General features: G+C 41.7%; 1 protein-coding gene across 2 annotated transcripts in view; it reads left to right on the forward strand.

Moving 5' to 3' along the window:
• The window catches only part of LOC144784513 (integrin beta-1-like), a 423,772-nt gene extending 400,561 nt beyond the window's left edge, over positions 1–23,211 (forward strand). Inside the window, exons 16-17 of one of the 2 annotated variants that reach the window (XM_078663337.1) lie at positions 12,401–12,481; positions 21,729–21,951. In XM_078663337.1, the coding sequence (XP_078519463.1) occupies positions 12,401–12,475 (75 nt within the window). In that variant the 3' untranslated portion in view covers positions 12,476–12,481; positions 21,729–21,951. Of the gene's footprint in view, positions 1–12,400; positions 12,482–21,728 lie in introns of both variants that reach the window. The other variant, XM_078663338.1, reaches the window with a different exon arrangement.
• Positions 23,212–23,630: the final 419 nt, after the last annotated feature.

Here is a 23,630-nt window from a genome sequence, read left to right on the forward strand (position 1 = left end):
TTACAAATGTTTTAAAAGCTGCCGTGGTGGAGCAACTGGTGCCAACTTGGCAGGAGGCACAAGTTGTCACCATATTGAAGAAGGGGGACAAAGGGCAGCCTTAATGCTCTCGACATATCTCATTATTGGATAGCCCTTTTAAACTCGGGTAATGGTGATTCTATTTAAACTTGTAGAGTGGGCACATGATAAAAGGGTCCTGTTGGATGTCCAACTAGCGTTCTGCTCTGGAGTGGGCCCTGTGCATCAGACTCTGAATCTATATCTCCTTACGCAAAAATATCTTAGAGTGAAAGAACCCATGCACTTAGCATTTATGGATCTTTCTTGCACCTTAGATATGGTGCAACGTCCCAAGTAGTGGAACATAATGGAAGGCTTGGGGTGCGACAGGGCTATTCTGCTCCGGAGGATACATTGGCACACCTCTGTAAAGATCCGCTATAATGCAGAGGGTGCCTCATCTCCTAAAATTAAAGCTACCTTTGGGGTCCGTCATGCGTGTATTTTAGCACCTTTTCTTTTTTTTATTGCACATTAATGACCTGGATGAATTTCTTTGCACAAGACATCTGTGGGAACCAACTGTAACCAAATGTGGGAACCAACTGTAACCAGATCTGGTTACAGTTGGTTCCCACTTTATGCAGGTGCTTTTGGCTGTTGACGATGTGGTCCTCTTGCTAGAACTGCCAACGGGCTGCAGACATTGTTAGATGCCTTTAATGCTTTTATGGGTGATCTGGATCTGAGGACCAATCTCTCCATATCATTCATCATGAAATGCGGTCCCAGAGCTCCAAATCTAGGAAATTTATAATTTCGGACGAAGAGGTGGCTAAAGTTTACAATTTTACATCTTTGGCAATCTCGTTAGACTTGACCTTGTATTGCAAATTTTTCTTAAAAACTAAAGCATTCCAGTTTGAAAGATAGATTAATGCGGTATTCCATTTTGCTGCAAAGAGACTGAGACACAAACCAGTTAAGAAGCTAGTTCAATTGTACAAAAGTAAATATGTGTCTGTCGGCACATATGGTGCAGGTGTGTTGGGGGGGACGTAGACATTGGCCACATACAAAGGATAGTTAATAGCTTCATCTCCGGGATTCTGCCGTTCCCTCAATCTACCTCGATAGTCTGTGGCCATGCTGAGGTGGGCTTGGGCTTTGCAGAAGACTTTATTAAACTGCAACCCCTGTTAGCGTGGCTTTGAGCCAGGGGGAAACCAGAAGCCTATATTACTAAAGAAATATTATCAGATTGCCTTGAACTAGGCAACATTTTGAGAATATTTTGGCTATCTTGTATGAAGAACTCTTATACTGAGTTATGCATCTCTGAGCCTTTTTAGAGAGCGCAATTTACTCAGAAGTGGATCTGGTAAAAGACTTGTTTTTAAAAAAAGTTTTATTTATTTATTTTATTTTCAAAGTTTTATATAGCGCGGACAAGATCTTTGCAGATATCAGAGCGCTGGGCAGAGCTGCAGATGATAGACCCGGGCTCACCTTGATGGAGTGTGATAGGGAGCCCTGCTCCGCAGTTCTGCCTACTATGTACTTCTCATGAACAGGACATATTTCTCCTACAAGGCTATGCTTTAATGTTGTTCACTTATTAAAGGCTTGTGGTTTCTCTTCCTCCCTACATGTCCATGTGATGGAAGTTCTAAACAGAGCATGTTGCACTTAATTCTTTTCTGTGGACTCTATGCAACAGATATGAAATGCTTTCTCGTGCCTTTATTAGGCTTTCTTGGCACTAGGTTTCATAAGGTTGCTTTCTTTTTTACAACAATTAGGAACTGTTGAGTTGTCATGCTTAATTACATTTTATTAAAATAGGTTTGCGGATTCGGAAAAGAGTACGAAGTAAGGAGATGCAATGTGGCCGTTCTCTCTTTATGCATATATGTACTATACTAGTTTGCTATCTTGCTGAATTAATTTATTTTTGTATCTATTTTTGACATATATTGGCTTTTTAAATGTATAGATTTGCACTTTTATGGTCGCTGATGCACCCAAATTAAAGTATTTTTGATTTGACTAGACGTAAAAACACATTTGACTATTACTGTAGAAAAGTGCACCAAGAAGCGTTAATTCCAAAACATGTGGGAGCTACACTCGACCGGCCTTGTGTCTGTCTTGGCTGTGATGTGTGACACAAATAACACACATACTGTGAGTTGGTGCAAAGTATAGCCTTGTTTTCAGCTGCAGCGTCCTCAGGGAGGATAGCTGTCCAATTGTCCTTCCATACAGTAACTGCATAATATAGTTGGTAAAGAGACCAGACAACAGATGTATCTTTCTTTGCTTCCAACAGTGAATTAATAATAATTTTCTAAGGTGTGGTTGGAGGGGCAGAACGGGCATGATCATCTTAATTTCTTAACATTAGTTGTTAGTTTAACACGCACTTCATGCTGCACAATTTTTGTTTTTGGCTGTTCAATACGGTGGGGCATGTTTGCCTCATTGCTGCCTGTAGAAACCACCTGTCCAGGAGTGAGCAGGTTAGGGTGGGGTGGATGCCAAGTGGCTTATGTCATGTGACGTCTGTTGGAAACTGCTAACCAGGTCCCCTGTGCCAGTGTTCTTTACCCAAAATAACTTAACTGGTCAAGCGGGATGACTGGTAATCTACATATTAAGGTAGGAAGCTTCAAGGGCCTGACAGGGGAAATGGCACCCCCTGCCAAGGGCCCATTTGGCACCAGGACTGGCGAGAAAATGAGCTAGTCAGGAGGTGTGTTCACTCTAAGGCTAGTACCACCCCTGAGGTGGACTGCTTGAAATGAATACAACTAGGAAAATTCATTCATCTTGGTTTTTGTTGGAAGTAGGTCCTCTGGGTCAGGGGTATGCCCACTTCCCACAGGAAGTGCTCATACTGAGGGTGTAGTCACCTTAAAGGTAGGTAGCCCACTGGCTACTACCTGACGCTCCCTATAACGCCCCTAAATACAGTATTTAATTGGCACGACTCAGGCCAGGACCTCAGATTCGATGTACACAAAGAAGTGGACTGAAGTTGGCTGACCAGAGAACAGAGGAGCAACGACTGATTTGGTGTGAACCCGACCAGCCTGCCTGCTGCTCCTGACCCTTGTGGGGGGAAAAACACTTCTGCCGCTGTGCAGACCCCAAGAAACCCAGAGGGCTGCTAGTGCTTCGTAAATCACCAAAGAACTCTCTTGGAGTAGAGGAGCTACTCTCCTGCAGCCGCAGGCACCAAAGAATCAAGGTCCAGTTCACCGTCCTGTCGCTTAACGGGACTACTGATGCTACACTGGCCCTTCAAGAGGTTGCTGTGTTCCCATAGTCTGATCCGTCCTCCCTCTAAGTGTGGGGACACCAGGACCAACTGGCACCAGGACCAACTGGAGCCGCACAGTACCAATACCTGGGTTACCAGACCCCTTGTCACAACCAAGGCTTCTAGTGTCCAGCCCGGACACCTACACTGAGGAAAACCAACCTGCATGTCGAGGGACTTCAGGGACAGTGAGTCCCACATCCTTATTGGCCCAGCTGTCCTGTTTGCCCCTCTTCTGCTGAACCAGGACAAAGAGAGAGCTGCGACTGTGGCCACCTGAAACCTCAAAGTTCCTCTGCACCAGAATCCCACAGCCCGCATAAAGCCAAGGCTTTGGAATCGACACCAGCTAAACCGAAGGCTTCAGAGCCGACACCGGCTAAACCGAAGGCTTCGGAGCCGAAACCAGTTAAAGAAAAAGCTTTGGAGCTGAAAACACATAAAAAGACCTTCGGATCCGAAACCAGGAAAAACCAAACCTTCGGAGCCAGAAAATCAAGCACCGAAGGGCGCAGAGCCCAAAAAGCAGGAAGTCCCCTCAAACCCTCTGAATATAAACAAAGGAACAAAGACACTCTGTCCAAAGAAATTCCTCCATCAAATTCTTTGGATACAAAACAAAACAGTTACATATTGACCCAGAAACTGGGAAACTTCGAGCAACACTTCCTAAAAAACGGAAGTTAGACCTCTTGGAAGACTACCATATACCTCGTAAGAAAAAGGACATAGGTACTAACTCCTCTCCCATTTACAAAGCTCCCTCTCCTCCACCCTTTAATCAAAATGTATTGATTTCACCAGCAAACTCACCACCACCACGTTTTTCACCTGAGCCACAGCGTGATAATGATGAGGACTGGGATGGGGAGGATACTGAGGACACCATTCCACTGGACACAGACTCCTGGGATGATTATGATAAAGACCAGGATCATACTAATGACCCCGATCTATATCTCTCCAGACCATCACAACCCGATGACAATATTAGTTTTGCACAGCTTATCAATAGAGCGGCTCAGTACCATGGGGTGGAACTACATACTGATCCCTTAGAGGAGGATTTCTTAGTGGAAACTTTCGCTCCCTCCCAAAAAAACCCTAATACTTTGCCAATGCTCAAAAGTATGATAAAACACGCCAGCGAGGTATTCAAGGACCCTGTTAGAGCTAGAATACTTAGGCCAAGGGTAGACAAAGTATAAAGCCGCTCCTACAGAAGCAATTTACATCAGGGGTCAGGTACCATTAGATTCTCTTGTCGTTGCAAATGCACGAAAGAGAGCAAATTCTTAAACCACAGGTGACACCCCTTCTCCTGACAAGGAGTCAAAACTTAGACGCATCAGGCAAGAGAATTGCATCACACGCTTCAAATCATTGGCGTATTGCCAATGCACAAGCTCTCCGGGCACGATAAGATAGAGCTCACTATGAAGAGCTCAAAAAACTAATGCAGCATTTACCAGACCAATACAATGTTAAAGCTCACAACCTCATTCAAAAGGGTAAGCTTATTACAAACACTTCTATCAAATGCGCACTCGATGCAGCTGACACAGCCTCGTGTGCCATTAACACCAGCGTTTTGCTACGCCGACACGCTTGGCTTCTAATCTCAGGATTCAAGCACGAAGTACAATCAGCACTACCTAATCAGCTGTTTGATCAGGAACATCTGTTTGACCCCCCCAAAGTCGATTCTTCATTCGAAAAGATGAAAAAAGACATCAACACTGCGAAGTCCATGGGGGCCTTATAACTACCTTCTAGTAGGGGCTCCTTTCGTCGCTCCTTTTATAGGGGTGGCTCAAAGACAACTGTGTCAGAACACACCTCATCCTCTTATAAAAGTTCCAATCAATCTTCCTCATCCAGAGGATATTTTCAGGGAGGTTACAGAGGAAATCACAATAGAGGAAGAGGCAGAGGTAACTCCTCACGCACTTCCTATGCCGCCAAACAGTGACTTCCCTCCACTACCCCGATCATTCCACTACTGTCGGGGGACGTCTCTCACAGTTCCTACCTGTCTGGAATTCCATCACAACAGACAAGTGGGTAAGACAAATTATCCAATATGGTTATTGCCTGGAACTTACCTCCACTCCATCAAACATCCCTCCCAAACATCGTGCAATGTCCTCCGAACATCTCACTCTCCTAAAGCAAGAAGTTCTCTCCCGGTTACAAAAACATGCAATAGAACCAGTTCCCCAGACTCATCAGCGCACAGGGGTTTACTCACTCTATTTTCTAATTCCCAAAAAGGACGGCTATCTCAGACCAATATTGGATCTCAGACAGCTAAATCTCTACATTCAATCTGATAATTTCCACATGGTCACCCTCCAACAGGTGCTCCCTCTAATTCAGCAAGGCGACTTTCTTTCCACATTGGATTTAAAAGACGCCTACTTCCACATTCCCATTCACACCGCTCGCAAGAAATATCTCAGGTTTGTGGTGGACGGTCAACAGTACCAGTTCAAAGTCCTCCCATTCTGCGTAACGACCGCACCCAGAGTTTTCACCAAGTGCCTAGGAGTAGTTGCGGTCACTTAAGAAGACCACACATTCACGTGTTTCCTTATCTGGATGATTGGCTCATAAAAGCCAAATCACAACAAAGCTGTGTTCAACACATCCACCAAACAATTCAGTTGCATCCCCGCTTTGGATTCACAGTAAACCTCACCAAATCCCACATCCAACCGTCCAACACACAAGTTTATCTAGGAGCTACAATAGACACTTGCAAAGCTCTAGCATACCCCAACTCAGTCAGGATACGCAACATACAGGCTCTAATACCAACCCCTACACTCCGTATCAGCTCGAGTGTTCATGCAGCTAATCGGAATGATGGCCTCTTGCATTCTAATAGTCCCTTATGCAAGACTCCAGATGCGTCCTCTACAGGATTGCTTTGCACTTCAGTAGAACCAAGCTCAAGGCCAGCTGACAGATCTGATGTTGGTAGACAGCCGCACCCATCGCTCTCTGCAGTGGTGGAACACACAAAAACTTTCCAATGGGCGGGCTTTACTCAAGCCCGTTCCACAAATAGTGCTAACAGCAGACGCAGCGCTCGCAGGCTGGGGAGCTCATCTACAAAATCATACCATTCAGGGCCTATGGACTCCACAACAAAAACAGTTCCACATAAACTACCTGGAACTTCTAGCAATTTTTCTAGAGTTAAAAGCCTTTGAAGTCCATCTAGTCAGCAAAGCTGTACTAGTCCGTGCAGACAAAATGACAGCAATGTACTATATACAAAAGCAGGGAGTTAAACACTTCCTACAGCTCTGGCGTCTAGCTCAAAGCATATGGAGATGGGCCATTCCTCAAAAGATATCTCCTTGCGGAACACCTTTCAGGAGTAGACAATTGGATTGCAGTTCTGCTCAGTCGTCGGCAGCAACTGATCCACAAATGGGAGTTACATCCTCAAGTTCTCCTTACATTCTTTCAAATGTGGGACTACCCAGAAATAGATGTTTGCCACACACCAGAATGCAAAATGCCCAAACTTTGCGTCCAGGTATCCGCACCCATTGTCTAAAGGCAATGTGCTATGGATGAACTGGTCAGGAACATTTCCTTACTCTTTTCTGCCTCTCCCGCTCATTCCATTAGTGGTTCGGAAGCTCCAACAGCATTCACTCAAAATGATCCTGTTTGCTCCCACATTGTCTTGACAGCCATGGTTCACAACCCTGTTGGAACTATCTGTAGTTCCTCATCAAAAACTACCCCTCTCACCCAAGCTTCTCACTCAGAACCATTGATAGATAAGACATCCAGATACCAATCAACTCAACCTTGTGATCTGGCACCTGAAATCATAGTTTGGCTACCTCAATCTTCCGCCAGACTGTATGAACGTCATTAAGGAGATTAGACGTCCTACCACAAGAGCATGCTACGCAGCAAAGTGGAAACGATTTGCAATTTACTGTACAAACAACAAACATCAATCCACTAGATGCTTCCATTCAAAACATAATTTGCTATGTCTTACACCTACAACGCTGTAACTTGGCATACACATCTATACGATTGCATCTCGCTGCAATAGCCACTTATCTACAGAACAGACAACACTTGTCTTTGTTTAGAGTGCCCACTATCAAAGCATTCATGGAAGAACTCAAAATAATTCCCCCTAGGGTTCCACCCTCTCCAGTTTGGAACCTTAATACTGTCCTTACAAGACTCATGGGCCCACCGTTTGAACCTATGCACAAATGTGAACTACAGTTCCTCACTTGGAAAGTAGCTTTCCTTATAGCCATCACATCCCTTAGAAGAGTTTGTGAGCTCCAGGCACTAACCATACAAGAACCATTTTTACAAATTCATCATAACAAAGTGGTTCTTAGGACTAATCCAAAAATGTTACCTAAAGTTGTTTCTGCCTTTCACCTCAATCAGTCTGTTGAACTACCAGTGTTTTTCCCTCAACCAGACTCCATGGCAGAATATGCTCTTCACACAGTAGATGTGAAAAGAACAATACTCTATTACATTGAAAGAACTAAATCTTTTAGGAAAACCAAACCACTCTTTGTTGCTTTTTCACCACCCCGTAAAGGTAATCCCATTTCAACAACTGGTATTGCACGATGGATAGTTAAATGCATCCAAATATGCTACATTAAAGCCAAACTCCCATTAACTATTCCCCCTAGAGCGCATTCCACATGCAAACTAGGGGATTCTATGGCATTTTTAGGGAATATACCCTTAGATAACATCTGTAAGGCTGCAACCTGGTCTACACCTCACACATTCACAAAACACTACTGTGTAGATGTGCATGCAAAACAAGCTAGTGTGGGCCAGGCTGTCTTAAGAACACTTTTTCAAACTACTGCAACAGATGCAGGTCAGCCACAGCTGGGAAAATAACTGCTGTATAGTCTATGCTAACACATATGATCTACAGCCCATATGCCTTGAACGGAAAATGCTACTTACGCAGTAGGCATTTGTTCTTTGCATTTAAAGCTGTAGTTTCATATGCACCCACCCACCTCCCTTGGTACCTTTATCTGCTGCAGCATTATCTTACTTAGATACAACACACTTGAACATCTTTCTATTGTTCCTAACTCCATCATCACCCTTTATTGCGAAAACAATCTGGGTATGGAGTCGATGCCCATCCACACTCGCCATAAGGAGGAGTCACGTACCTCCATGACTAGGTAGAGTTCTCCGAATAAAAACAAAGTGCAAACATCCAAGCCCAACACCAGATGGCGATCTATGCTAACGCATAAGAATCTACAGCTTTATATGCCAAGAACAGATGCATACTGGGTAAGTAGCATTTTCCTTACCCATCTGGGGTGGAGTAGTACAGCTCCGTTATCCCTCCCACCATCCCTTTAGTTGTCCGTGTTGCCCACCCACACTAAGAAAAAGATATTGCTATGATGTGTAAAAGGGTCCCAAAAGGAGTCATGGAGTGATCTCTACTACACAAGAAAGCCCTGTTTTTCGGACAATACCAATCTCACAATTGTTGTTACCTACACTGTTTCACAGAACCATAAAGGTTTCAAAAAGATATAACATAGTCACATTTGATATAATGCTTTAAATCACACATTAGCAGTATAGACAATATTTTATAAGGTTTTTATAATATTGTTGTTATTGAATGTATTTTTTATAATTAGTACCGTTTTTGCCAGTTTATTAAAAAAACGATTACATTGCTGAATAAATATACATCTGTACTATATTGCACAAACAATCTCTTTCTCCTTTTATTAACTTTGTTCTTTAATAAATATTGTCTATACTGCTAATGTGTGATTTAAAGCATTATATCAAATGTGACTGTATGTTATATCTTTTTGAAACCTTTATGGTTCTGTGAAACAGTGTAGGTAACAACAATTGTGAGATTGGTATTGTCTGAAAAACAGGGCTTTCTTGTGTAGTAGAGATCACTCCGTGACTCCTTTTGGGACCCTTTTACATTTCTTTCAAGTATCCCCCTCGGTCCCTGACCTGTAACAGTAGGGGGCCTCCTTTACTTTTGTTTGATTGCTATGATGTGGCCAGCCTCATTCCACATGTATTCCCCTAAGTTTTAGAGTTGCTGCACAACAGCCACACTGCTGTCCAACATGGTTTAAAGGCAAACACAAAGAGCCATGGTGAAAGGGTGTACACTGCCGCAACACTACCGGTATTGTCCAAAAAATAATAGGGGAACCCGATTGAGGTTTCCTATAAAGTTTCTAACAAATTGCCCACCTCTGAATACCAGCCACCACTAATGATCTTAAATACAACATATGTAGACAAAAATTAGAGAGGCTACAGCGAAAACTACAAAACAATCCTTGGATTTATTCCACAACACACGAAAGAGTGACAATGACAGGGCCAAGTTTTGACTTGATGTAATAGATCCATTATTCGTAATTTGTGCAACACAGCCTTGCGGGCTTCTTCAGGGCAAGAAGTGATCCAACAAGCAAGGATATTACGGGGTGTTCGCTCAGGTTGGTAGATGAAACTTTGTGCGAGGTCCTAGCACAAATCTTAAATATGCATACAGTGCTGACCACGCCAGAAGTCACAACTTAAAGAATCGTAGCTAACAGTAGAGGTTTACGAATGGTAGCATCGAGAACCTAAGCGCATCATGTGTCGCGCTATACCGCCGAATAATTTCACTCTCTCGTGTGTGGTGGACTAAATCCAAGGATTGTTTTGTAGTTGTCTCTGTACATGTGCCTGTCTCATTTTTGTCTATATAATGGTTAAAAGGCTCACTTGAGGGTGACCTGTTGGCTTTACAAATGCTTATTTTCTTTTAGAACACTTGATTCCCTTTGTCGGTTAGTTTTGGGTTAATACCCACAACCAGCTAGAGAAAATGTAAAATTTCAGAAGTGTTGTCAGTAGGTCACAGGAGCTAGGTATTTAATGCTATGCAAGATGCTACTGGGGAAAAAAGATAAGTTGTAGGACTTTTGGGTTTTCTGTGTAAATTGATCCATGAAACCCACACTTAAGATCACCCTTATTTGTACGAGGCATAATATAACTATATACCCCTTTTGTTCTATGTTTATTACAATGGGAGTTCTATCAATAGTTTCCTTTTTCCAAAGCTCTAGTTGAAGTATACAAGCTCGGAATTATATGAATGCTGGAGGAAAAGGATTCCTTTTTTAGGCTATAATAATTTTTATTTCAAAGGTTTGACACTACCTCTCCTTCACAGGACACTAGCAGGATCTAGTATTTACCTTCTGTCCTTTCCCTGGAAAAGCTTTAAGAATGCTATAACCACTCTACAACCTCTGACTTGGATGACAATGCCGTTAAGTCATTTCAACCAATGCAGCTGTTTATTCTGGGGACCAGATACATTTTTTAGTTCAAAAGAAATTACAGGGAAGTATATTGTCAAACAAAGTGGAAACCAGTTGTGTAGCATACATTGAATGTGATCAAACCAGCTTTTTCTCCTTTGTGTGAAATAACCGAACTATTGTTCCTGCCACCAAAGCAGGCAATTAAGCTGGAAATGTTAGCAAATATTTACATTTTGGAAATCTTCAGCTGTGAAAAGTGAGGAATGCAGCATCACAGAAAATTGGTTGGAAGGTAAGTAAGGTTTAGAGAGAGATAAAGTACCTAACCTCTTTCAAATCGAAAACCTGATGCTTGTTAAAAACTACTAATATGTACACAAAAATTCTTATATAGAGTATTTTATTTTGCATACACCTAGGAATTGTTAAAGCACATTTCGCTAATGTGATTTTGAATGATATAGATTCAGTCATAAAAATAAAAGTATATGATTTCTCTTTGGGACAGTAATCCACTGGTGCTAACTTTTCAGATTTTGATACCAAAAGCCTAATAATTAAAGCGTGATAACTTGGAAAGTGCATTTGGAAGTTATGAGCAAAGTGCACATTATCAATTCCAACACCGATTTGGCGCACATTGTACACTTCAAATAACAGGCTGATTTGCCAAACTGTTGCAGCTTTTTTAAGCCTTCATATTGGTGGCTTTAAATTGCATACAATAGCAAGAGGAGATATCAAAACATGTATATTTAAATACTAAACCATTTAACAATCGCTTGCAAGAATCTGTGAAACAATGTGGGCGTGCCAGCTATTTTGGTCACGCCAAGTCAAGACTCACAATTTGTGAGGATTAAAAAAACTAGAAGCACATTATGTGAATGTAGAATAGCTTCAAGCCACGTATTTCTAGCATGTAAACGTATTTCTTTGGCCATGGTAGAGCTCATTAACTTTGTCAAATGCTTATCAGATGAACAAGTCCGATATATTGGTCAGAATAGGTAGCTAACAAATTAAAAAATAATTGGTACAAACAACCTTTGAACAGTTTTTTTTAAATCAATCTTACATTTTAATAAACAGTTGTAAAACTAACCATCATACATAAAAGCAACATGACTTAATCAACATAGTCTTTAATTCACAGAGTAATAAACAGTGCTTCCTTCCTGCACTCGGCAATCTTTATATTTGTAGTGACAAGAGACCCTGGACAGCAAATAGAAAGTGGGATTTTTAATTGTTGTGGGTGCTGAAAGAATTATACTGGCTGGTGACATTTCAATGGTCTCCCTTTCACTGGGACAATTTGCAGGGCACTTCTCACAGCCTTGATTGGACGATTTTAGGTCCTATCTTGTCCACACAAATTTAGATAAAGGCAACAGTCTAACATTTATTTTCAAATTAATTATTTGGACAGTTTACCAGAATTATGCATGGGCATTTACTATGAGTATATATCCTACATCCTTTTAGACTGCAAAAGATTTTCTGTGGCAAATTCCTCATCATTCTAGCTTGGACTATCTCTATGTGAGGTCTTTTGATCTCAGCAGAAAGAGTGGGATTTCTTTTCTAGTGGTTTAGAATGACTAATTCCTTTCTCCTCCTATTCTGGTGTTTTCTACCTCCTGAACGTTACTTATGTTTATTGTTCCTTTTCTTTTTATAATCATTCCTTTGACTACTGCTTTTTCTACTTCAGCAAGAGAATCCCATTTACAAGAGTCCTATAAATAATTTCAAGAATCCAAACTATGGACGCAAAGCTGCTCTCTAAGTTTCAGTTTGTATTTTCTCTTCAGTCTGCTCTGTTTTTCTTGCATGGTCTTTTGTCTCTGCTATTTCTTGAACAAACAACTAACAGAACACATGATAGTAAACTAATTGCTGTTCGCTTAATTTAATTGAGAAAGTTGATGCAAGGTTTGCTCTGGCGATTTACAGATCGAAATGGTTTGCTAAAAACGGAAACGAAAAGTCTTATGGAAGCACATGCAAGCTGTCAGAACATGCCTTTTATACCAAGTAACAATACCATTACTCAGACTATAATCTGCACCTATCCATATTTCCTATTAAGCATAAGGCTTGAAAATGTATGCAACCGAAGCTCCTGAATTACGTCTTAACAAAATGGTTGCATTTTATTGGTGTTTAAAAGCACACATCTGAAATATTGGCATTTTTTACAAATTAATCATGCTCTTGCATGTGAGTTTGCGATTGCACCAGTAATTGTTCATGTTAGGAATTCTAATGATGGCAATTGCCCCCTTTCCCACATATGGTCACAGAAGCTGCTTGAACTTTCCAATTATCACTAGCACAATGATGTGGACAGTTTCCGGTTAATGATAACTTGGCATTTAAGCAAGCTTGATTTCAGTGCATTCAGAGTTTTAAAATTCAATTCAAAGATGTTAAACTAAACTCTTAGATTAAAAAACAAAAACATTTTCTGCTGGCTCGCTCGATATTTAAGATGGTCTCAATGCCTCGGATTTTATAGCATTTACAAAATTAGCCCTTTGCCATTCACCTAGCATTTTTCAGACAAGTGAATACAGTCCTGACCCAGTTTCTCTGGAGTGGTATGTAACTCCCTGCGGACATGTTTTCAGTCTAGCTATAATGACTGCATGGCTTGACCAGACACATTATCTTACTATGCTGCATCTCATGTATTACTTCTAAAAGAATGGTGGTATACATCACAGACCTATCCAGCTTATGAGACAAAGCGATGAGTGACGTGCCCATATTAGACCTATAGGGAAGGAAGATGAGAAATTCCCTTCCCCCGGTGACTCAAGTAGTGATTCATTTATGGAGCCTTTATGGAGGCAGTTGCTCCGGCAAATGGGTTGGTGGGGGAAGGTGACTCAGATGAAACCATTATGGGGGAGGGGGGGGGGGGTCCTAGGCCGGGTGGCGTCCTTGTCAGGGTTTCGACAGTGGGACACAATGGGTATCCCCACTCTGGAATGCACGGTCTTAAAGTCCTTTAAGAGTTACAGACTGATTTTCGGATAAATCGCCATCAATTCTGTAAATATCTACAGATGCTCCACGCTATAACTCCCTATCTCCCAGATCTCCATGCTGTACCAGAGTTCAACCTCTTGGAAGGTAAATTGTTGACAAGGAATTGGGCACACACAAAATTTGTCGCATCTGTCAATCACTAATAACACATAGCGCCGAACATGACGACTGGTCAGAGGTCCTGATGGCCCCAAGCGAGGCGCCGTGTCCATAGCAACTTCAGCTCATCCAATTAAAACACCTGCATCGAGTTTATTTCACTAGACATCGCCTATGGCATATGGGTGCTTTTGCTTTAGCGGTATGCCTTTGCAGTGACGTGAGTAAGAGCACTTTTCTACATACGGTGTGGGATTGTACGGCCCTGGCGGGTGTGGTGTCGTACCTAGAGGAGGTCTAGCCCTGGGAGATCCTGTTCAACACTAAAATGCTCCTGCTCCATAGTACTGAGGGGATAGGTGGTAACCGATATAAAAGGCATCTGGTATTTCTAGGCCTAACACTGGCGAAGAGCCACATCGCAAAGTTGTGAAAAGATGCAATGCAACCCACTGTGGGTACCTGGAAGTAAGGAATGGCATTTTATGGAGATGGAAGTCTGGTGTGCCCACAAAATCATTCCAAGATTTGGCAGCGGTGAGCAGACTACAGGGGTCTGGTTCTTGCTCCGGCCCTCTGTGGATTCCCTATTTGATGCAGAAATTCAACTATATAATGCCAAACCATGAGATCCCCAAGCGCTATATCCGAGTTGTATTTCACATAGTGTATGGGGATGGTACAAATAGAAGAGAACAGGGAACAAAGGAAAAGGAGAAAGGGTCTAGGAAGAACTGCTGTGTTAAGACGAGAACCCTCACTCACTCTACGATGACATGTTTCGTCATAGGGTCCCCTCTTCACACAGGGACCGCAGGGTACCCAGTGTGGGCTACTACTCTCCCGTAGGAGAGGAGCTGTTTTTTTTGTCAACCTCACTACAAGGTCTATCTTTTGTGTGGGTGTGGAGGGGCTGAGTGCAAACAAAAACATTGTGTGCAAGTTAAAACTATTTCTGTGGATGAGGACAATTTTTATTCTGATGCATTGAGTGGAGTAGTACGTTGGGTGGTGATAAATACTCCATTAAGACTCTTCTTTATGAAATATTTGAGTTGCAGTGCATGATGTTGTCTTGATTGCTCTATGGGTCATGTGAGGGGGGTGATGTGATTGATTGTTTTCTATTACTGTATCATTGAGCATTGACAATAGGTTTGTGTTGCTTTATTTGTATCAGAGGGCCATGTTGGTTCGGATATTACGACTGAAAACTCAATAAAAGTTGTTGTGGTGGAAAAAAATGTGATCTCCCATAAACTGCAAAATGGTTGTGAAAATTTTGTCCACATATCTGTGATGATTTTGTGCACTTTAATAAACCTGCAAATGCTACTCACAAACAAAACATTGTGACTGGATAGAACAGCTGTGCAGAAAAGTCTATTAGTAGTGTGGTTCTGAGACCTTACCATATCATAATATCTCAATCCTTATCCAACCCAGTTAGGTTTCTTTAACAAAACCTGTAGGTCAGTCTTGAGTGGCTGTGGCACAGAGCAGTCTGGCTTAATCAAAGTAACGAGCATAAAGCATTTAGAAGTACCAAAACAGGTAATAAGTAAAAAAACAACACAATAAAATCTGACACCAGATTATAAAATTATAGTATATTTCTTTCTTTAAATAGACACCAAAACTCTATTGAGGGAAACCGGAGTTATGATTTTTCAAAGATAAGTAAATTCTTCTTGTAAAGATGCAATAGACTCTTGTAAGCAGTTTAGCAGTTAGTAGCTAGGACAGCTGCACAACAGGTCTGAGGCCAGTCACCGCAACCACTAAGGGCCAAGGGATAGTTATGCATCTGTTCTAGCAATCTTAAGGTCCTCTAGGTCTTTCTTCAACGCGGTCCAGCCAAGAAGTGTTCCTGATGCAGGATGCTGAAAATGCTTTAGCCACAGAAAAAGGCTGTAGGTTTTCCTGGTGCCACCTTGGGGTTCATGAACTTCAGTGTTCGTCTCAGGATCTCCCACAATGCACCAAGGGAGTCCAGTGCATGACGTTGCCACTGGTCTTCCGGTTCCTGGGGGGGCGGGGGGGGAGTGCGCATTGATGACAGTCATAGGGCCCACGGGGGCATGTCTTGAGGGTCAAGACTCTGTCTCCCAACAGGCACTTTGGCATCCAGAGGCAGGCAGGTGTCCTTTGGCATCTGGGTTCTCAAGGTCTGCAGGTCCCATTAGCTCTTGTTGGTCCTGAAACTTAACAGGAGTCTAGAACGTGAAGTCACTTCTGTCCTGGCACAACTGGAGCTCCTTTCCACAAGTGGGCACAGAAGGCTCTTTGCGAGTCCCTCAGGTTTAGCAGATGAAGTATAGTCCCTCGTACAGCCTCTTTGCTGGGTCCAGCAGTGCAGACCTTCTGTCTTCTTTGCAGTTCCGTAGTAATCAAAGGACTGTCTGGAATGCCACTTTCATGTCATCTTTGTGTTAGTGGAAGGGGAGGGCTATCAAGCTTGTGAGGTAATAGTTACCACAAAGCCACTCTTCTCACTTTATATCACTTCCTTGGGGTTTGGCTACCAAACAATTCCAAGGTACCCCCTCTACTCAAATCCAAGATGGTGCAAGCCTTCTTCCTCTGTGAGGAGTTCTGGACACATTCCTGGGTGTACACCGCATAATGAGCGGCAGCTCCTGAAAAATAGTTTCTGCAACATGTTTTCCCTCTGAAGGAGATGCCAGCCTGTCTTCCTAACCAAAGGAGCAGGCAAGCGAAGGTGTGATCGCTATTTGCTTCACTGAGGTAGCCTCTTTGAAGCTGGGCCGTCTGTGGCCGACGCCCGCTAGTCATCCTGCTGGAGGTCACACCTCCCTTCAGCAATCGTTTGTTCTGCACACTTCCTAGCACGGGGGCAGTGTGTTGTCTCAGATGCCAACTACTGCATTCACAGAGAAAAGACTAATGGAGGTTTGGGTAACTAAGTGGTGACTTCCTAAAGTCACCTTGTTATAAAAAGCGACCTTAAATCCAGTATCACCAATGTGTCTGGTTTAATGTAACGATTAATTTGATACTTTGGAGTACTATCTTTGGTGATCTCCAATGGATGCGCAGCCTGAGCGATCAAACCCCATGTTAGATAGACAGACAACTGGCCTTGCTCCAGTGAAAACAGCAATTTTTTATTTTTATGGTCAGACCATGTTAAACACAAAAGGAACATACCTTTATTTATAGTATTTAGCACCCTGCCTGGTGGGCTACCAAGGCCTTACCTAGGGGTATGCCCAGACATGGGGCCTGTGCCTACATTGCCATTGGAACCCAGCTATATGACCCTAATAAGAGTGAAACTGGTCCTGGTAATTTGGCTGTATTGTTCCCATTGGAGAAGAGTCGAGACTGAATTGCATATGGCTGAATTCAAACTGAGGTGGCATGATGTGCAAAATAATGATGAACTAGTATGTGGCCCGAGTAATTACAAGTGGCTTAGATTAATTCAAACATTCAATCTGTCACTTTTTGTATGTAACATATTTATTCATTTCGAGACTGAAGGACAGATTTAGTGCTCACCCTTCCAGAAAACATGAGAAGTTCAGCTGTCTAGAGATGAGCATCATCTTGTGAGAAAGCAAACTCCTTCTGTGCTGCCTCATTGTTATTATTTTCCAATTTGAGATCTCTCACTACAAATTCCCGATTTGCTTCCTTCACATGTTTCTCCAGTGGATCATGTGATTGACTTCCAGGAGCTTACAAACCCAGCAACCCAGAAGCTGAACCTATAGGCAATTAATCTGTCTTATTGAGACACTTGTTCTCAGTAAAACCCAGGGAGTGGAAGATGGATGTAGTTGTACAGAATGTCAGATTCTGACCTTTTCTGTATTTCTTATTTTGGGACACTTCTCCTCCAGCCTGTCTAACTTTCTGTTCAGCAATGAAACAATCAACATTGACACCACTAGAAAAAGAAATCCAAAGAATGGATGCAAAGAAGCTTGCCTGACGCCAATCAGAATCAAGAGCAGACAGTTAATTGTCCTCTAGGGATCCTGCATTCATTCATTCAGTCTAGGATTACACACAACAGCCTGTAGAGATTCTGCCCAGGTAGAGAAAAAATTTTGATGCAAGTCATGAAAAATGGATTGTCGCCTCTGCCCAGTTCATCAGCATGGCAACGGATACAACAGAACCTTAAGCTCACAATTACTGCCATGGGCTTTCTTTGTGGCATGGATTAACGTGTTTAATTAAGGAGGTGCTGAAAAACATTATATATTTTGTTACCCTTTACTGACCCTTCCCTGGCTTGCTCTCAAGCCAAAGATGCTAATACAGAGGCCTTGATACTAGTCAATAATAATCTTTGCAATGGTAGCAGTAGACCCCAGGGTTGCGCATCCCAGAAAAGGGTATGGCAAAATTGTATTCTGCATTTGTTGACAAATGTTGGTACAAATTGTATAGTAACTAAAATGACAACCTGCTACCCAAGAGTGTTTGAGTGAACGGATACAATCCATCACACGACTAAGACAAACGCATAAGGAAGCACAACCAATTGTAGGGACAGCTGATTGATCAATGTCCATACTCACAGGATAGTTAATGGTATATTTTAATAGGTCTTTATTCAAGTCTGTCGGGGTAGATGCATAGGTATCAGATAATTTATAAACAGCCAGCACATGTTTCGCCTAAAGAGACTTTTTCAAGACTATTTGTGGCAGTGTTGATCAGTGCAATATATGTCTGTACCTGCAAGTTAAAGAGAAGAATGGTCCACCACACAGCATTATAATTGTTTGCTATCAGCCCACTGGGCCTATCATAGCCATTCAAGACAATTACATCTTGGGTGAACTCTGCTCAAGCAGCTCCAATTGACATGCTCATATTTATTTATTTATTTATTTATTGATTGATTTATTTGTACCGTGGCTGGAACCTGGTACAGACGTGCGACTCACATGTCGGTGTATTTATTCTTTGTCTGTTCCTATATACTGAATTGATCATCAATAACTGCAGAGGCAAACGGGAAAAAAGCACTACTACAGTATCAAAGAACATCAGCAGAAACCCTCTTAAGACTTTCAAAGGGTAGAGAAAATAGGCTTCATTATGGCCAGGAAAGGCTCCTCCCACAAATCAATGTGCTATGTAGCTTACCACCACAGTCCAGGTGGAGAGGAACATTTCAAGCCATCAAAACACGTGACCCTCAGTAAATAGACAATTTAGTCCTCATTAGTGTGCACAGTGGATACTGGATTGCATTCTCCTGCTCTCCGCCCAACATCCCACCAGGGGCATTGAAGACTTTTGCTTCTACTGTAGCTGGTTCAATCAGTATGCTTTAAAAAATTGAAAAAATGCCAATTAAAGAAAGTAATATACTCTTGCAGTGCAGAGGAAAGGCCCATAGTAAGATTATTGGCTGACGCCTAGTCACCAAAATCGCACTAAATGGATGCTACTTTTGGATCTCCTTGAGGGCCTCTCGTTCAGGTGACTATCAAGCAAGCATTGTGTCCAGCTGTGTGTGCATGCTGCTTGACAACATGAGTGTTGCATGGGAGAGGTGAATTGGAGCACAAACTTTCTCCTGCAGAAGTAGCGAGTAGAAGTGCTGAGGAACAAATGTCAGAGAGACAAAGTTGTCTCAGAGCATTTCGATGCACAAAGCTGATAGGTGTCCTGGTGAAGTCAAGCTGCTTGGACTGAGCTCAGCAACCTGTGGCAAAAGGCAAAGAATGACCAAGACAGAGAGCGGTCGTATGTGCTCAAGCACCCTCATCAAGCAAGTCTCCAAACACCACTGTTGCCTGAAAATTGACATAAAGGGAAAGGGAAAATGTGCTTGGGTGGACCCCGGTGTATTAAAGGCAAATCTAAAACCAGAGCAAACCTTCGCCTTGAACTATATCTCTGCTTAGGGATCTAGTTCTCATAGTGCTGAGTCACCTTGAATTCCTCTCCAAACTCAAACAAAGCTCAACAAAAGTGTACCACATGGGATAACAACGCAAGTACGCGCATGATAGAGGTGATAATCCAATGGGTACAAGTCATCCACACTTCACATCGGCGGGAATTAAACACTACTAATGACAGAGTAAACCCCTTATTTTTAAAAATCTTAAACACTGTGAGGCACAACTAAAGGTGTGCACTGGGCCTCCCAGAAGGGGTTAAGCAAGAACACACAGCCCTTTTCCCAGCCAACTTGGTAATGGAGACTGAGCGGGAAGAGGGTGACCACGTACTCCGTAGCCCTTTTCCTAGCCAACTGAGTAAAGAAGACTGAACAGGGAGGGGGCTGGGACATACTCTGTGTATGTGGATAGATGTCAGAGCATGAAGCTGGATTATTTTATATTTGAACAGTTTCATTACCTACCTTCTTCCCCATTCTCTCAAAATGTTCAGAAAGATCTCAATACAAAGTAATCTTTAGCAAGCTCTGATGTGGTTAATAGGGGGCCACATTTCACACTGCGCCATTAACTTTTCATTATGGCTTTGGTAATGTCAAAATAGTTACTTCATTTGCAGGCAACCGAGATAGGCTAATAGCAGAAGCAGCTTTGGAATTCACACTGGAGGCTTTCAGCTCATTAGCTGAACTCACCCAGCACCTCCTTCTGAAGGCAGGCAGAGGTAACTCTCTGCAGCGCCCTTCATGCAGTGCAAGCAGTCATTGGCAGCTTGTTGTACGTTGTGGAGCTGTTTTTAATCTAAGCAAGTGAGAAGGGCCTAGTAAGGTAAACACTACAGACATTCAACCAGAAAAATATCATCCAGTACTGCTCTTGCAAGAAATGTCCCTGACCCAAATATTTGCGGGCCAAATATCTAGAGATTGCAAAAAGGTCACGGTTTAAATTCTGATCCCATGCATAATCTTTCTCCGCTTTCATGGTGAGCCATGAATCCCTACATTTATACTTCTTCTCCTCTATGGTAATGGTCGAGTTGGCTCCTCTTTTCTATGTTTACACCAGAGGAAACATTTAGATGAAGATCGGAAAACTCCAATAAACCTTTCTGGATTAACGTGCGTCCCACCTGACTATGAGAACCAGTCATTTACTTTAAATGCGGTTTAACTATAGTTCTCTGCCTGTGTCCTCCAAAGTGAAACAGGGGACCTGATTTAAAGTTTGATAGATGGGCTACTCTGTTTCAAGCATGACTAATATCCTGTCTGCCTTATTACAAGTGCATTCCGATATCCCAGCTGACTTATTACAACCGTGCTTGTAATAAAGCGGACAGGATATCTGCCATGTTTGTGGCAAAGAAACCCATCTGCCAAACACCAAATTGCCATCCTCACTGTGCAGGGGACTGATGGGGCAAGCCAGACTTTGGAATCCTTGTCAGTTTTCTTTACCGTAACCACCTTAGTACTGGAGCACACTCTAACTTGTTTATCTTTTAATATTTCATGCATATGCTCTAGTCAAATGTTCTTTACCTTACTGTTTGGATTAGATTTAGCTGCATTTAAAGAAAGATTGTGCATGCCGCCTCTGATAGTTTGCACGCAAATGACTGTTTTTGTTTTGCCTGAATGTGTGAACGCTGGTTTCACAAAGTAAACGGCGCTTGTGGCTTTGGATTGTCTTTATGGGTTGTTTTTTTCATGAGACACAAGAAAAGTAGCAATTGGTTTAGTGCCAATTTGGTTCCAGTATTCACTTGTTGCTAAATTTGGTAGCAAGGGTAGACTTTTGTATAATGTTTGCACCCAAACAAGTGACCTGTTTTACATTAATGCCACACACCTATTGATGACAGCGTATTTCCCTTTTGCATGACATTAACTTGTTTCAGAATATTTTGTGGTGATTATGGCTTTTTGAGCATCTATTGTTTTTGTTACCAATATCTATAATAAAACTCGTTATCCCTCTTTCTAGGGTGAAAATCCAATTTATAAGAGTGCGGTGACAACGGTGGTGAATCCTAAATACGAGGGAAAATGAACACTGCTTCAATTGTGTATGCTCCACAACACTGTATGCAAAGTAGAACTTTTTTTAGTCACAATAAGGTAGCTTTAGACCAATACAGCAGAACTTTACTAACTTGAAACATTTTTTGTTTCCTATGCAGTTTTGAATAAATGACATTATGTATAAAGTATTATTTTTTATTTCCAAATTGTGCCATGGGACTGCCAGAATTTGTATACTGCAATGGTTTTCTGGTATGCGAAGGTCACGGTGTGCCTTTCCGACCCTCTCAAACTTACTTTTTTTTTACTATGCAGTTTAGAAACCGTTGAGAGTTGATCAAGGCAATCAGTGTGATGGCTGTGACTCTTTCAAGTATTAGCTTTACAAGGGGATACTGGGTTTGAATTTTGACTCTGTGCTGATTAATCACGCTTTTTGTAAATTTTGCTCAGATCTTTTAGGAATGTATGTGGCTGTAGGACTAAATTGATGCCAACATTATAATCCAAAATTGTACAAGACTGGGATGATCAACTTGAATGTTTATCTCATTATATGTTACATTTGAAGCAAGTAGAAAACACCTTGGGCAAAAACGTTAAATGGAAATGCACCTTTAAAGATTACAACGTTTTGATAAAAAAAATATTCTGCTTTGAATGTTTAATACCATGTAATGCCAGGGTTACTTCATTTTAACCATTCAACCTGCATTCTAAGAGATGCCTTCACTTTGCTAGTGGTTAAGAAATCAAACTAATATCAGTGCCTGATGGCATGAAAGGATAATAATTCATGTGCACCGTAGTGTTGATTTTGATATACAGCGAAATACATTATATGGCTGTTTTTCCCCTTACTTTCTCTTGATGTGTCTATTGTATCATACTCATGTATTACTAACCTTCATTATTTTGTTTTCGATTTGGTTTTCATTCTATTGTATACGTTTTGTGTGGTATTCTTTGTAAAATCAAACCCTATTGTAACATATTATGCTTAGAAATCTGATAGCAGAATTTAGTAAACAGCCTTAATTCATTGGTCTACTGGGTTATAAGTATTTTGCGTTTTGTTTGAGGGAGGGGGTTAGCCTGTGGGGTGTCATTATGTTTCATTATTTTGAAGACTGGTGCTGCTTTATGTTATATTTCTCTCAAAATTGCATCTGGTTGAACATGCTTTCAGTTTTTTACACAACCTTGCTATGTCTGTTGGTGTCTAGGCTGTAAATTTACATTGTCCTTGCTGCTGGGATTGCTTTTGTTGTGACACATGACTTTTCTCCATCAATGCAAAGTATCTGTTATTGTCCAATGTCCTAAGTGATTCTTCTGTTTTTAGTCACAATCTTGTTTTAAGTGCCTTTTTATTTTAATAAGAGTTCACTTTTTACAGTACTGTAATTAAAGTTATTTATTAAATAAAAGTAAAACAATTTGAAGTTGACTTTATTTTCTTTGCATTTTGAGAGAATAAGCAAGTGCAAGAAATGAATTATTATTACTGTGTTCTCAAATATTCCCAACTGCATTAATGAACACTTGCCACCTATTGGCAAAACCAAAAACTATTTCTCAGAACCAGTCCCCCCCTTTTTTTCAAGCTAGTGGTTCTCAAACTCATGCTTGTTGGAAGCTGACTTTTTATATGATATACCAAAAAAGCGGTCTATTGTGTAGAGATTCCAGGTATCCCTTATGAGTGGACAGGGGCTTGCTTTAACAATCCAGAGGTGCTCTTTTTGTGGTAGTGTGAGTGAGCAGTCTTAGGCTTAGCAAGGAGGAGTGTTAGACATTTGTGGCGTACACACAGTCAAATGATTCTCACACCCTCAGTAAGGAGATCCACACCAATTTAGAA

Source organism: Lissotriton helveticus, chromosome 10 (genome assembly GCF_964261635.1).
Source record: "Lissotriton helveticus chromosome 10, aLisHel1.1, whole genome shotgun sequence".
Taxonomy (NCBI): Eukaryota; Metazoa; Chordata; class Amphibia; order Caudata; family Salamandridae; genus Lissotriton; species Lissotriton helveticus.